This window comes from Macaca fascicularis, chromosome 4, assembly GCF_037993035.2.
Source record: "Macaca fascicularis isolate 582-1 chromosome 4, T2T-MFA8v1.1".
NCBI classification, from domain to species: Eukaryota; Metazoa; Chordata; class Mammalia; order Primates; family Cercopithecidae; genus Macaca; species Macaca fascicularis.
This window is the reverse complement of record NC_088378.1, coordinates 40,301,409-40,318,243: the sequence shown is the minus strand read 5'-3', so window position 1 is coordinate 40,318,243 and position 16,835 is coordinate 40,301,409. Positions and strand designations below refer to the sequence as shown.

General features: G+C 34.9%; 1 protein-coding gene across 16 annotated transcripts in view; it reads left to right on the top strand.

The window, feature by feature from the left end:
* The window catches only part of BCLAF1 (BCL2 associated transcription factor 1), a 31,770-nt gene extending 16,567 nt beyond the window's left edge, over positions 1 to 15,203 (top strand). For 5 of the 16 annotated variants that reach the window (XM_045391483.2, XM_005551922.4, XM_005551926.4 and 2 more), the window contains 7 exons: positions 17 to 122; positions 1,112 to 1,196; positions 3,539 to 3,714; positions 4,812 to 4,992; positions 6,281 to 6,427; positions 12,299 to 12,511; positions 12,665 to 15,203. In XM_045391483.2, the coding sequence (XP_045247418.1) occupies positions 17 to 122; positions 1,112 to 1,196; positions 3,539 to 3,714; positions 4,812 to 4,992; positions 6,281 to 6,427; positions 12,299 to 12,511; positions 12,665 to 12,670 (914 nt within the window). In that variant the 3' untranslated portion in view covers positions 12,671 to 15,203. Of the gene's footprint in view, positions 1 to 16; positions 123 to 1,111; positions 1,197 to 3,538; positions 3,715 to 3,847; positions 4,011 to 4,811; positions 4,993 to 6,280; positions 6,428 to 12,298; positions 12,512 to 12,664 lie in introns of all 16 variants that reach the window. The other 11 variants (XR_012433468.1, XR_012433465.1, XR_012433466.1 and 8 more) reach the window with 3 other exon arrangements.
* The last annotated feature ends 1,632 nt before the right edge of the window (positions 15,204 to 16,835 follow it).

Genomic DNA, 16,835 nt, shown 5'->3' with positions numbered 1-16,835 from the left:
TCTTCTAAATCAACAGAGCAATACTTCAAGTCAGCTGCAATGACCCTAAACGAGCGGTTCACTTCGTATCAGAAAGCCACTGAAGAACATAGTACTCGGCAAAAGAGCCCTGAAATACACAGGTATGTATCCTGCTGAATTGACATATAAAAACGTTGTTTTGGTAGGAAGACTCTGTTAAAACAATATTGTATTGGAAGTTTGCTTTTGTCATTGATACAAATTTGGTTTTATTCCTCATTTATGCTTTAAATATATTTCTAAGTCTTGAAAATTCTATAATTCTCAATTTTCAGCTTAGTTGAAACTGGTTGTTAGAACTTGAAATATTAACTCTTACTTCTCTGCAGTATGGAATTAAATAGTTATCAGTTAGTCTGGTTTTTGGGAGGGGCAGTGAAGGCCTAGAGTAACCTTTGAATTTCTAGTAAGTTTGTGAAATAAAAAATGTTCCATGAGAGAGAGAGAACAAAAGCATGAGCACTGAAGTCAGATAGTTGTGTTGAAATCCTGGCTGTGTCTCTTCATTGCATTGTGATGAACAACTTAATCCCTGGACATCAATTTTTTCATATATGAAATGTGGATAATCATGCCCATTTTGCAGAGTGGCAGTGTCAGTGATACTGGCTATGAAGTATCTGACTTGGTACTTCATACACAGTTGGTGTGGTTTTGGTGATGACTGCTAAAGCAGCACTGGGTAGTTGCAACCGATACTGACTTAAAAAGGAAAGGCGCAGAATAAAACCAAAGGGGCACTGAATATCTAAAAATATTGAAGACAGGAGCAAATAATCCTATTCATGTGTGTTTGTTGATGTTTAAAATGATACCCAGTTTAATCAAAACACATTTTTTCTATTTTTGGTCAATAAGATGGATGTTTTAAAGGCCAGACTTCTATATAAAAATATCTGGTTGGAGCATTTTAATTCATTCTTCGTGGATATTTTTTCTTAATTATGTATTAGTAAATTAATAGTCTTGGTGTGCTCAATTAGTTGATTGGGAGAGAAATAACTGTCTTAGGAAAATGGGTAATCGTGTGGATGTTTTCAAACCAAAAAGTTAGTAATATGACTAAAAATATACTTTATTTTACATTAAGGAGAATTGACATCTCACCAAGTACCTTGAGGAAGCATACCCGTTTAGCAGGGGAAGAGAGAGTTTTTAAAGAAGAAAATCAGAAGGTATGTTTTTGAATGTAATTTTTTTCATGTTAAGTTCAGCTTAGTTAATGATATTGTACCAAATATAGTTTCTCAAGGTAAAATGTCTATAGATATCTTCTACTTTTAATTCATAACTACATCATGGTAGTATGCATACTGTTCCTTCCTGGAAGAAATTAAGCTGACACTATGCTATCTTAAATTTAAACCAGGAATATTTTTTCAAAACGCTAATGAAAGGAAAAAAAATAGTCCTAAGAAAACCGTAAAGAATCAGTGGGTAGACAAAGGAAAATTATAAAATCAAAGAAGAATTTTGAGATGAGATTCATTAGCGAGAGTAAATATTTCTCGATTTGTGTGTCTAAATTTAATATCTCTAGGTTCTTCACAGATAACAAGAAGTAATCCCCATGCTACTGGGCATTTTTGATGTGGATTAAGAAATAAGCATTCTAAGTACTGATTTACAAAAAACGTTTGGAGCAAAGACTTATCACTCTTGGAATATTTGGGGAATGGGGGAATGTCTTTTAAACATGAGAAAGGAGCCTGTGAAAGACATTGAGGGGTCTTGGTGAGAATGGAATTCAGTGGTTAAGGGGTCTCCAATATACTCTGACGATTCAAAATGACCTTTGCCAGGTAGACTAATCTATATCAGGCCATAAAATGTCTAGTAGTAGAAATGTGGGGAAAGATAGGGAACAACTGTTTTGAAGAGATTAGGGGACTTGGAAGTACTGCTTGATTCCAATTCTGGCTGTCACTAAGTACTATCTACATGATAATTGGAAAATAACCTCTTGAACTTTGCTTTTCTAATTAGAAAAACGAGAATGCTTCTGTTTTGCAGAGTTGTTGAATAATTGGGTTATTTTGAAAACAGGCACATTTGTTACTAGAAGCTATTATGGACAGTGGTAGTGTACAAGTTTAATAGGGCATGCTATTACTAGATGTGGAATCTAGAGCTTACAAATAAGGTGTTTTTTTTGTTTTGTTTTGTTTTGTTTTGCATGGGGTGTATTGATCTTGAAAGAACAGATTCTGAGAAGTGAATGCTTTTTTTGGTTTTTAACTTAAATAACACCTTGGGTTCAAAGTTGTTAATTTAGTTTTCCCAACAGTTTAGTCTGTCCTCATGCTCTGACAGTGAGTATCTTCTCTCCTCATTACTTAGACCAGATTTTGATCCAGAGGAGAAAAAGTAGAGATAACTGATGAATAGATAAGAGGATATGCCATTGGTTTTTATCTTCCTGTCTGGATGAATAACATGTTAATATGTAATTATGTATATATAGTTTGTAATTTGCAAAGTGGTTTCACTTATATTATCTTGTTACTTGTGGACTTGGTAATACCTAGGTGAATAGGAAGGTTTTTTTGCTCTTGATCAGATTTTTTTCTTTGTGACTTTGGGAGCAAATAGGTGAGTAGTTGATACCATTTGGAGATACGTACTTTCAGTTTTATGAATGCTTATGAATATTATAGCCAGACTTCCCAGAGTAAATACTACTTATTGTTGAATACTAGCAAGGATGTCCACATTGCTTAGCATCTTACTGATGTATAATTTCTCTTCATTCCTAGATGCCTCTTTCCATCTTCCTAAATTATATAGTATTTGAAAAAGCAATGGAACAAGAAGGAGGTGAATTGTGACCCAGTTAAACTAATGTCCGTTGCAATACCTGAATTGAGAAAGGGCAGTATATGGCCCAAGATACTGAGTACAGGATTGCGAATATCTTTCTGGCTTTGTTTCTACCCTTGTTCAACCTCAATTGGTTTCATTAATCATATTTTACGTGCATGTTATGGAAATTATAGAATTCTTTTGAAGTTTTTTTTTTATTGGGTTGGTCAGATTATTTGGGAAGAGCTTGATCATAATGAGGCTTAAGTAATGAGAACCATTATGTTAGGATCTCTCTTTTTTAGGTAGAAGGCTACATCACAACTACAGATTATAACATCTGTATTCAACTATTGAAAACAGCATTTGGAAGGATGAGGGATAATAGGATATGCTGAGTGGAAAAAATATTTGTATCATTTACTGTACAAAAATTTATTATAGATTGTTTTGGATAAAAACCTGCAAAATTCTCAAGATACTTAGCTTTTAATAATTTCCCCAGTTCCACTGCACTTTGTATACCCAAATGTTTAGTAAAAATAATCAAGTACTTTTTAACAAAAACTAAGTGATAGTATCTTATATGATTCATTATTTTCTGATACTAAAATGCCAGTTTAGAAGCTGGCATAAAATTTAACTCTATAATATGTATATATATATTTTTTCTATTTCTCCCCTGAAATCTGTATTTTACGTCTGTCTTTTATAGGGAGATAAAAAATTAAGGTGTGACTCTGCTGACCTTCGGCATGACATTGATCGCCGTAGAAAAGAAAGAAGTAAAGAACGGGGAGATTCCAAGGGCTCCAGGGAATCCAGTGGATCAAGAAAGCAGGAAAAAACTCCAAAAGATTACAAGGAATACAAATCTTACAAAGATGACAGGTAATTGTTCAAACTGACTAAGATAGGTTTTAGCTTCTAATTAGCCTTTAATAATTGTCAGCTTAATTGCTTTCAATTTTGACTGTGTAATCGAATGTTTAAATTTAAACAATTAAAATTATTTGTTTTACAGCAAAAATGTATTTGTCTTTTACACGGCTTATGGTGGATGAGGACAAAAACTTTGGAATAGCAAGCTAACACTGAAAAAAAAAATGACAAATTAATGTGTCCTATTATCCAGGCTACATCAGGAGGTTGGACTTCAATGCAGTGCATTTCTAGAAACAGTTTGTGTAAGAACTTTGGTTCGTTATGCTTGATTCCGCACTTTTTCAACTCATAACACCCAGAGTACAAGAATTTTAAACTGATATCTAGTGGTTTAACATGGGAGAGATGGGGGGGAGGAAGGACTAGAAATAGCAATGTGTATTAGTCTTTCAAAATAATATTTCCATGGAAACTGTTAGCAGTGGTAAGAGTTAACCACAGGTATGACCTTTTCGGGTGTTGCATTAAATCATGTAAATTTGATCATCATAGAGGCAAATAGGAACACAAAGTATTATAGATAATCTTTTTCCTTGCTATTCATTAGGTAAATGGTGGATTTTATTTGTGTTATTAAATTTATGGCTGTTATTTGTAATGTCATATGCTTTTTATTTGCTATAATGGTACTATAGCCCAAACTATACCAACTATTTTCACCCAGAGTGTACAAACTGCAGTCATTTTGAAACTTGGCCTTAAGAACATCCTTACTTTTTCCTACTCTTCTCTTCCTTTCGTTAAAGTAATAAAAGATATAAGTTAATTTAAAAATACTAAAGAACTGAACCTTATTCTTGACCTTTACAGACTACTATTTTCTAACTGGCAGGCCCTAGCATGTTTTTCATTATTGATGTAAAACACATATTGAAGGAGAATGGAAACAGATTGTGTCAAAATTTAACACCCAATTATTTTATTTACATAATTTTATTAGGGGATAGTGTTTTTGACTTGAAAAATATCTCTTCTATTGTAAGATTCAGCAGGGTCTTTATCTTTTTAAAAGTAGCACATTTTTTGTTTTCTTTATTTTGCAGTAAACATAAAAGTAGAGAGCAAGATCATTCTCGATCTTCATCCTCTTCAGCATCACCTTCTTCTCCCAGTTCTCGAGAAGAAAAGGAGAGTAAGAAGGAAAGAGAAGAAGAATTTAAAACTCACCATGAAATGAAAGAATACTCAGGCTTTGCAGGAGTTAGCCGACCACGAGGAACCTTTGTAAGTGAAAAAATTATCTTTGATTGTTTGGTAGGAGTTTATCTTAGAGTAATGTACATAAGGAAGGTCATATACATGACTTAGAGATGTTATGTGTGTCATTATTCCTAAAGTCAGAGGTAGTATTGAAACATGAATTGGTGTTTGAAGTGCTGTCTTCATTTAGAAATACCATTTTGAGATCTAGAAGCATCTGTATAAACTAGGTACTTTTCTTGACTTCGAGATCAATAACTGTACCTAGTCCTTAAAGACCAAGAGTCAAGGAAAGTTACTGATTGGTAATAACATTTCTTTAATCACTTAGTTTTTGAAAAAGTACCTTAACGCCTTAATAAAACCCCTGTATGTTCATCTCTGTATTACAGTTACATTCATTTTGCCTGCTTTCTTCAAATCCTTGCTTATATGGGTATCAATCATAGAAATCAGAAATATTTCATATAGCGTGTACATTATCCCCATGTTTCCGTAAGTCGTTATAATTATTAATATAATGACTTTATGGTAGTGCATCTTCTTGCCTCTTTAATTTCTAGATTCACACTCCTACCTTGAGCGAGTTATCTAGTTGGGTTTTGGTGGAGTTCATTAATTAGATAATTTGGGACAGAGAAGAGCTTTGCTTATATAGTGTTAGGTATGGCTGAATACTTGGGGCTTCTATGGTAATTCAAAGAAATTAGATAACTTTTGGCTAGTAAAAAGGAAAAACAGCTTGATTATTTAAAAATATTAGTTCAGGCCGGGCGCGGTGGCTCATGCCTGTAATCCCAGCACTTTGGGAGGCCGAGGCGGGTGGATCATGAGTTCAGGAGGTCAAGACCATCCTGGCTAACACGGTGAAACCCTGTCTCTACTAAAAATACAAAAAATTAACCGGGCGTGGTGACGGGCGCCTGTAGTCCCAGCTACTCGGGAGGCTGAGGCAGGAGAATTGGCGTGAACCTGAGAGGCAGAGCTTGCAGTGAGCCGAGATTGTGCCACTGCACTCCAGACTGGGAGAAAGAGCGAGACTGTCTCAAAAAAATAAAAAAATTAGTTCAGTCCTTGAAAGTACAGTATTCTAACACTTAGGTTGATCATTTCTTCTTAACCTACTCAACTTTTAGTTGGCAGAATTTTTTGCCTATGATATAAAATGGCCATCCTTTTCATCCTCAATGGCTACGAGATTTAGATAGGAAATTAGGGCGTATGTTTTTTGTTACTGCAGTAAAATTAGAGTTTGCATGTAACTAAATACCTTTTGATTGCATCACTAAACAACTTTGTTAATGTTAATCAGTTTCGAATTAGAGGCAGAGGAAGAGCCAGAGGAGTTTTTGCTGGGACAAATACTGGTCCAAACAACTCAAATACTACTTTTCAAAAGAGACCGAAGGAAGAGGAATGGGATCCAGAATATACCCCAAAGAGCAAGAAGTACTTCTTGGTGGGTGTTAGACATCTGTGTTTATTTGGTTTGCATTAATTTTCAAAGCATACTAGGTGAATACATTTGAGTACAGATAACCACTATTATAAGAAGATTCACCGTTATGTGGGAAACCTTTTTTAAAATAATTACCCAGATGATTTGAAATTTTGAAAATGTGGGTCCCTTTAGTCCTGTTCATACTTTCTTGATATTAAACATAGGCTGATCAGGGTAAGCGAAAAATATACCTGATTTGTTACCCACATTCAGAGAAGAACATTATATTATAGTTGAGCTTAATGTTTGTTTTATATCTGTCTATAAGACAGTGACAGTTGTAGAAACTTCACATTAAGATGTACCTTCCATCATCATAGCTATTTGTTTAAATGAAAAGGAGAAGAATTTTTTCAAAGTACGTGTAATTAAGAATTTTAGGGAGGCTGTCAGCTTTCATTGGTGAAAAAAGATGATGAAAAATTACAGAAAAGTTGCTGCTAGGTAAACTAATTTGGTGCTTCCTGTGGTAGAGGTGCTTTTCCCTCTGAAATAGTTTTTCAAGGATGAAGCTAGAGGTGATAGGTCTCGAAGGATTCTCTAGATAAGGATGGGCATTTTCTGCTGTTTGGCATGGGGAAAAGGGTCCCTGCTGCATTATAGAGGTGTACGAGAATATACCAAAACTATTACCAGAAGTATTCATTTTTTTTATCATGGCTTTTCAGAGAATTTATGTTTCAGAGACTAGTTCTGAAAACGAGTTGCTTCCATGGAAGAAAATTGTATTGGACTTGAAGAGTTGTTGACTTTTTCAGTTGGCTTTTTATGAATATATTTGAATAAACCTCAATGTCCATGACATACCTACTTAGAGATTATAGCTGTAGTTCAAAGTGGATCTCTGTTTTGTCTGGAAAAACAATATATTTGTTTCAAAAATATATTTCCATTTGCCTCTTTTTTGGCATGTTAATGACCAAGAACCAAAAAAAAAGTTACAGAGTGCGTTATGCATAATGTTTTCTCAGTTTATGCTTCTTGAGTGGCTTGAATTGACATTCTGGAAAGTAAAAGGCATTTGATACATAGAAAAATGTGAAAGATCCATCTACTTCTTGGTTCAATCATTTATGTATTAACAGACATGTTTATGGTAGGTACTAAGGATGGAAAGACAAGTAGGATTATGTTTATGCTAGGTACTAAGGATGGAAAGACAAGTAGGATGTGATTCCAATTTTTGACTTAGAGACTAGTAGTAGAGAAACAAACATTCTAAATATATATGGTGGCTTTTTGCTTTTCCCAAAGAAGGAATAGGTGGATTTTTGCAAAGGGAGAGAGTGATTAGAAGAGACTTGTAGAGGAACTTGACCTTAATTAATCTTGAGGTTAAGAGGTAGGCAAGTGTACTGCACATAGCAGAAGGAGTGAAACAGCATGGTATAGAGAACTATAGTATTCAGATGGCTAGATGGTTGGTATAAGTTTGGGAAAATTGAGTACAAGGAGTCACAGTGTCAAAGGTCTTAAAACTTTTAAGAAAATAGAGTTTTAAGCAGAGTTTACATAAATCATGGGTGTTAAAAGTTAAGCAATTTGAGAAAATATAGTGTCTGAACTAAGGGGCTAGATTTGAGAAAAAGTAACATTTATGGGGACTTGAATTCAGGGATGTTGGTAGTGAGAGGAAGGAATCTAAATCTATAGGAAAGAAGCTGCTTTAAAAAGATTAAGTTCTGTTCTGAACAGGTTGAATTTGAAGTTCTTGGGAGAAATGGAGCTGTCCAGTGGATAGTTGGTAATTCAAATTTAGAGAAACAAAAAAAAGTGCTGTAATTTTATAGGTCACCGTTAAAGCTGTGGTAAGATCACAGAAGAGAAGAGATAAAGACCAACATATCAAAGGTGGGGTGAAAAGTGAGAGAGAGTAAAAATGCCAGAGAAGTAGACCAGGTATGATAGGTCAGGAGGTGAAGAAGGAATGAGAGGTGAACATGTAGATAGTAATTGTTTGCCACTTTTAACAACTTACAAATACAAAATTTAGGCCTTTTTTTCTATGGCATTCTCTTAAGAATCTGCTATCCCTTAAAAAATACATACTCATTTTGGGTTGGCATTTAATTAGGCAGTAGTTTCATTAAGAAGAGTGTCTTATTTTAAGAATTTAGCCATATATAAGTAGCAGTAGTATTTTTATATGTTGCTTTGCTGGGTTATATTTAAAAATCTTGGTCTCTGTATAAAACCGTACACATTGATTTGCCACAGACTGATCATGTTCACTAGAATATCAAGCAAAATTACACACTGTTTCCTTATAAATCAATTCCCAAAGTTAATTATTTTGGTTTTTACTTAATTATGAGCCATTGAAATGGCAACTTTGGTTTTCACATGGATAGTTAAATTAAAAATTTTGTATCTTACATGTAAAGGAATGTTGAGGGAAAAAAAGAAAAATACGATTCAGAAGGAAAGTCTTCTAAAACTAGACATTCATTCCCTTAGGTTCTTTCAGAACAATTGACCAGTTTAAGAGAGTTTGCCCATTTGGATGAAACATTAATACTTAGTAATAACAGGCCAGGCACGGTGGTTCATGCCTGTAATCCCAGCACTTTGGGACACCGAGACAGGCAGATCACGAGGTCAGGAGTTCAAGACCAGCCTGGCCAACATGTGGAAACCCTGTCTCTCCTAAAAATACAAAAATTAGCCGAGCGTGGTGGCGCGTTGCCTATAGTCCCAGCTACTCAGGAGGCTGAGGCAGGAGAATCGCTTGAACCCAAGAGGCGGAGGTTGCAGTGAGCCAAGATTGTGCCACTATACTCCAGCCTGGGAGACAGCGAGAATCTGTCTCAAAAAAACAAAACAAAGCTTAGTAATAATAGATAACATTTATTAAGCATTATGTACCATGCTCGGTGCTGTTGTGAGTATTCCGTACGTATTAATACTTTAAAAAGCCTTTTGAGTTGGGGCTGTTATTCCATTTTTGTGGATGGAAAAAACTGAGGTACAGAGGTTGAGTAGCTTAACCAGAGTTATGTGGCTAGTAGCAGTGGGGTCAGGACTTAACTCATTGGGCTTCAGAGTCAGGGTTCTGAAAGGTCTTGTTTGTACTATTTGTTGTCCAATACTGAGTTATAGTAATCTTTGTTGCATTCTTTTCTGAAATTTCCTATCTCTAAGATTTGTTTTATGCAAAGGTGTGATAATGTTTTCAATAATAAAAATTCCAGGAAAGATACTAGTTTTAGTTAGAACCTGAAATTCTATGGAGTGATGAGTGTGAAGAGTTTGGAGCAAGTGGGAAAGTACTGAAGGTTCTCAGTGTTGAGTTGCTGCCTTCAAAGGAAGAGAAAATCCCTGGTGGGGAAGGGGGTTCAAGATTGGAGTTTTGGTAATTAATTGTTTGAAACTTGATCCTTGTGTAGAGAAGAGAGAAGATGATTCAGAAGGTCTTGGTTCTAATACAGACTCCTTTGTTAACATGTTCTTAGCTGTGTATAAATATCTAACTTCCGGCCCATCTTAATCTGAGATAATTAAAATTTAAAAATTTTAATAATGAGATTGAAATCTTTGATATAAAACTTGAGTATTAAGAATATGTTTAGCATCAAAAATCTCAATTAAGTAGCTGCCAGGATACCCTATGAAAGACACAGTCATTGTTTAGGTGCTGTTGTGTTTGCCAAGTTTCAGATGATTGTATATTAAAAGCAATGACTAATTTAACCCCAGTGTTTAGCTTTGCCATTGGCTTTTCTGTTTCTGCTAACTCTTAACTACCTGGTGTGGTAATCATATATTGCCACCAGGGTATCTGGGAAATGTGTTTTATGGGTGATGGTCACAAGGGTTAGAAGAAAGGGCTAGCTCTGTGACCTTGGGCAAGTTACTTAATTTCTTTGTGCCTCAGTTTCTTTATTTCTAAAATGGGGATAGTAACAGTATTTTAGAGGGTTGTTGTGAGGATTAGATGAATAAGTACATGTAGCCGGGCGCGGTGGCTCAAGCCTGTAATCCCAGCACTGTGGGAGGCCGAGATGGGCGGATCACGAGGTCAGGAGATCGAGACCATCCTGGCTAACACGGTGAAACCCCGTCTCTACTAAAAAATACAAAAAACTAGCCGGGCGCGGTGGCGGGCGCCTGTAGTCCCAGCTACTCGGGAGGCTGAGGCAGGAGAATGGCGTGAACCCGGGAGGCGGAGCTTGCAGTGAGCTGAGATCCGGCCACTGCACTCCAGCCTGGGCGGCAGAGCGAGACTCCGTCTCAAAAAAAAAAAAAAAAAAAAAAAGTACATGTAAAGTGTTTAGAACAGGGCCAGACCCATATTACACACTATAGAAACATTATTGCCACCGTTTGTTGAGTGCTTGCTTGTCAGACACTGGGCCAGGCACTTTCTACTGATCTGTGTTCCCTCAAGGAACATATTATTAAAATGAAGTAAATTCTAGAGAGGTTGCCCAAAGTCACACAGTTTGTGGTGATTTAAATCCGTGCTTGTACTCCAAAACCTCTTCCCAGAATCCATGGCGTATTGTGTAAATATCATAAAAAAGCTCTCAAGAGTTGGGTATGTTAATGTGATAAGGGAGCATGAAATTATGTAGTCAAGTGGGCATTATTTTTAGTGACAGGCTGTTTTAAAGTAGTTTATTTTGGGTTTGCAATAAACTGCTGTATTTAAATTTGCACTTTTGGTAGTTCCAAGATTCATTATAGAGTCATATACACCTCTACCTAGTAATCTTTGAATGGTTTGATAAAGATAGATTATTAGCAGTTGGTAAGTTCTCTTTCATATAGCCTGTTAGTTACCCATATAATTGAACTTTTCAAGTCATGAAGGGGGTTAATCAGTTAAATGAATATGTCCAAAGGCAAAGTCTTCTGTTTTGGGGGAAAAAAACTCATATCACATATTACGTAAAAAAAGTTTTAGTGGCTTTTGGATGATTGCTCACTACTAGTACTCTATAGATTACACAACATTTTGTTTGCATTATACCGCTTTTCTCATACAGGGGCATTTTGCTTTATTTCTCATTTTTGTGGGTGACAAAGTAAGTTAGCAGTTAATTAAATTACATACAGGACTCCCTTGGCCTTTTGTATGAATATAATACCCATCTCTACTCATCTACAAAGTCTAGTACTTTTCAGTTTTGCAGATTGTTTTGCTTAATAGAACAATTCGTAATTTAGGGAACATCTGTATTTGAATATAATTAATAATTAAAGCTGGGATGTGATAACTGCAGTACTTTAGATTGATGAAGAAGAACTGAGTGAGGTGTTAATTCTAGGGACCATGTCATGATTTACCGTTGAAATTCTCTAACCCAGAACATTGATATGTACTATACATTGATCTAGATTTCAATCTCAGTATATTTAAAATCTACTTTTATATGTAAAGTATAAAATTCATACCACCAGTTTCATTTTAGTGAACGTTAGTGATATTTTTATGACTTTCTGCCGCATATTTATGACTAACATGGTTAGAAATAACCAGAAAAACTGGTTATTTTATCTCATTGCATTTGGTGTAATAAGTGGACTTGGATTGACATAATATGAAAACAAAACTGAGAATTCTAAAAATCAGTGGTAATTTAGCAGTTGAGATTCTCCAAATGATTGGGTAACCCTCAGTGCTTGGGTTGCTAAGTAGTAAGATGTGGTTATTCTCTTGACGATGGAATATATTTTTGTTGAAAAATGCAGTTTTACTGGTTTTGTTTTAGAATATTAGCAATCTCATATATCCAATCTTCAGAAGATTAATACTGTGGTTTATGATTGGAGAAATGATCTTTACAAGAAACATTTCATTGACAATTGTTTTTAACCTTTCTGTAGCATGACGACAGAGATGATGGTGTGGATTATTGGGCCAAAAGAGGAAGAGGTCGTGGTACTTTTCAACGTGGCAGAGGGCGCTTTAACTTCAAAAAATCAGGTAGCAGTCCTAAATGGACTCATGACAAATACCAAGGGGATGGGATTGTTGAAGATGAAGAAGAGACCATGGAAAATAATGAAGAAAAGAAGGACAGACGCAAGGAGGAAAAGGTATAAAATTTCACCTTGTGATTCTGACAGATTTTTTTTGATACAGGTTTGGTGGGTGAATTAGTTATTTCATTTTTAGGAATAATTATTAATATGGTTCCTTTTCACTCTCCACATCTTGTGTTAATCTTTAATTTTTTTTCTCTTTTTTAGGAATAATAAATAATGAAGTAAGATTACAGCAGAGCAGAACTTGCACCCACCATTTTTTTACCTGATTTTTGTTTTCAAATAAGAATGTAAGCATTTTACTTAAATTTTACTGTTTGCAAGTAGTCTATAGAAATTTTGTTTTAAGTTTTCAAATATCTTGAGAAATAGTAGACTGTATGTTGAAAATTGTACTGAAATAAAGTAGAAAATTGTTACGTACCATATTTGTAACTATCAACTTTTAAAAAAAACTTTTAACGTTTTTGTTACATGCATTGTAATTCTGCTTTGTCTATAAGATACGGTCAAGTACAGCTCTGTGAAAGTTCTGATTCTCTTCCTTCCCTGTTTGTCAATGTTTTATTCTGAAGTAAACGTTAGCTCTACATATAAATCCTGGAACAGAAATTGTTTATAGAGATTACACTAATTATTTTAACTGTATACATCTGTTTAATTTGAACACACTACATTGTAGGGTGACTAATTTTTGAAGTATACCACAGACAAAAGGTTGTTACTTTGGTAAACTAAGCTAGTTTAACACTTGAGCAAATGCTTAAGAAGGAGTAAAAAAAAAAAAAAAAGCTTTGCCAATAGCTAAAAAGTACAAGCTATTAAAAATTAGACTGAAAAGTTTTGAGAAAATGTTATTTTTACTGAAAGCAAGCAGTGGCCTATAAAGAACATTCTTAGGAGCCTTTTCTATTTGCGTTCAAAACCGAGTGTTCTCTTTCTATTCCTATTTGATAGTTTGAGTCATGGTCTTAGATATTAGCTATTTGTGAGAGGAAACTGGTTTGTAATAATACTGCAAATAGAAACCCCATTTCTACTGAACATCCTAGTTTTAAACAGAAGAAAAACTGTAATCCTGGGGTTGGTATGGAGGAGGTTTATCCTGCAGAATAAGTTGATACATTAGTACCTGATTTCATATCTTACATATTTATTTGAGCTGAACATTAGTTTGTAGTGTAACTATTAGTAAAAATAGAGAAACACAACATACTGTTCATTAATAGTATTTTAAGAAAATTGTTTTTCAAATGTCACCAATAAAAGTTTTGGCAGGAAGCTTGTTGCTGCATTGATCTAACTTGTTTCCCCCCCCCGACCTCCCCCCTTTTCAGTTGCAGTTTGTAAAATGGCTTTTTCTTTTTTCTCTTAAGGGTTCTATTCTTCAGGTAGATAATTTTTCAAATGTGAATTATCTTTTGTGTCTATATATTGATAGCTCTTAAAGGAGTGAAAATCTAAAATATTAAATTTCAATGTTAAGTCCATCTGCTTTATGGGCATATATAAAAGACACATTTCATTTGTTAATTTAGTTGTGTGTGTTAAAAGGAGCTAATGCTTATTCTGTTAATGTAAACTTTTGAAGATCTTAAGTGTATTGCTCTTTCATCTTAAAACATTTTCGAGGATTTGCAATGCGTCTAGCACCTCGGTTACAGCCAGGGACGTTGGTTAAGAGCTGTTGGAAACAAAACTAAAAGCAAACTCAACATATGTGATGTTTATGGCCCTCAGATCCTTAGTATTGTGATTTTTTCCCCCCCTTAACATGTCTTTCTGAAATTGTCTATTAAAGCAGAGGAAATACCTGCCAAAGGAAGTATGTATTGCATTAATCAGGACATAACTGATATTTTCCTGTTCAGAATAATACGTGTGAAAGCAACATGGATGTGATCCCCAACACAGAATTTTCATGACCCTTTTATTGTATACAAATAAATACATAACAGTTACTTGGTTAGACATCAAATCTGTGTGCATGACCATGTGCTTATCCACTTAAGACAATAGATAAAAGGGGATTTGAGAAATTATTTAATAGGGAGTGGAAATAAAGCTACTTAATTCCTGTGGGCAGGTTATATTTTAAGTTCAAATGCACTGCTTTAACCTTTGGTTACTTTTATTCTATTAAACAAAATTGAGGAAAGAGTGTTATACCAGAATATAGTAGGCTAGGGTGATGGTAAGAACTCTGTAATAGAATGTCATTATGGATGTTATCTTTTTCAGATCAAGCATATAAAAAGTAGCCTGTATATTTTTTTAAAACACATCTTAACTCCACACTTTACGACATTATAAAAGTTGAATGGTTCCTCTTGGCAAGGATATTTGCTTACAAATGCTAGGAAATAACTCATTGATACCTGCGTTAACATATTTTGCCTAGAGAAGGGCAATAAAAACTGAACCAAAGGATATTTCCAGAAAGGATTAAGAAAGCTGTTTAAGAAGGCCATGACTCTTTAGGTGTGTATGTGTACCTTTCAGCATCCTAGGAATTTTTATATTAAAAGCAAAACGTTTTTCCAATTACAGTCTACTTCAAGGAATTACTATTCTTCCTTTTGTCACAGGTAAAATCAGTGTCGGGAATTATAATTTGAGAAAAATATTACCCAGTAAGTAACATTGAATGTAGATGGCTAAACGATTCTTACTCAGTGTGATGTATAATGCAACAGGGACCCTTGTAAATTGTCATACGCCAATAAAATGTCACAAGTAATAACCGCTGTTGTTTGTTTACCTGTGTCTGTTTCACACAACTTATTTCTATGGCCTATTTTAGAATACTAGCACATCTGTTAGGAAGATTACTGGTGTGGTAAGGCTTGATAAATGCTTTATAAAATCCCTCAAACCTCTCTTTACTGTTTTTGTGTTTTGTTTTTGTTTTTGTTTCCCTTGTCTCCCCTGGGAAAGTGGGAAATTTTACAGTTGGTAAATCTAAGCCATTATTTTGAAATATAGGAATTCTGGATTTCTAGTTTGTCCTCTTTTTCTTATGTTAATCTGGGACCTTACACCCATAATAATATGGTGATTACTTCTCTTTCTAAAAATGCAGTAGCTGGTGAATAACTAAAAAGAATGGTCTTTTCATTCACTTTGAGTAAGATCTGGTATAATTCTTACCATGTGCCATCCTGTCACTTTTAACAAAGCATTTTCATAGAAGTTTGTGTGCTATGACAAACTGACACATTTTGACTCATGCAAATGGCAAATTAGTCCTTAAAAATTCTGTGAGAGAAATAAGAACACTGTGTGTACATATATATGCTTGTAAAGGGTTGTGTAAGATCATTGGTAGCTTAGTTATACTGGATAATTGTAATGTTATATACAAATTTCTTATATAAGTATGCTGCATTATTAAGGACATTTATTAAACTTACTTTTTCTGGGTTTCAACTGGAATCCCTTTGGTGGGGATGTACCTATAGTTTCCTTGTGGAATAATACACTGTCACATCCAGAAAGAGAAGTACGGAGGCCTTCCTCAGTTTACAAAGTTGAAGGGGAAGGCAAATGGAGAAATAAACTTGATTGTCATTGGGATTAATTTGGCTAGACTCAATCTCTTGAGCCTTAATATGAGAAAGTAATATCCATTATATGTTTAGAGTTCTCAAATAGTTGATACTATTGTTAAATCTGTTTCAAATTTTATTGGGGTAGATACTAAAAATTAGTACACTGTCCTAATGAAGTTTAAATGAACAAGTTTTACATTTCTTAGGATTCGGGAATATATGGAATCTAGTTGTATTTAATTGAGAGCCACAGAGATTGTTGATTTATGAGTTGGACTCCTATTGTTTTAGAAACAATTTTGTGACGGAGTCTTGCTCTGTCACCAGGCTCGAGTGCGGTGGTGCAATCTTGGCTCACTGCAAGCTCCACCTCCTGGGTTCAAGTGATTCTCCTGCCTCAGCCTCCCAAATAGCTGGGACTACAGGCGCCCGCCACCACGCCCCAGGCTATTTTTTTGTATTTTTAGTAGAGACAGGGTTTCACCACGTTGGCCAGGATGGTCTGGATCTCTTGACCTTGTGATCCACCCACCTCAGCCTCCCAAAGTGCTGGGATTACAGGTGCGAGCCACCGCGCCTGGCCTATTACTCATTTTCAATGTCAAACTTTCCTCACATTATTTTAAATACCACTTTTATTCAGAATTTCCAAGCTTACAATTATACAAAGTTCTCTTGCCATTTTACTATTTGAATATTCCAAAAGATAAGCTATTGTTTAAAAGGAAGTAGAAAGGCAATACAGATTTCAGATGAAGCCCTGAAAGTAATTGGAACAGCCGTAAAGAGTTTTCATGGTGCAGTCATATTTCAGGTTAGTGTTA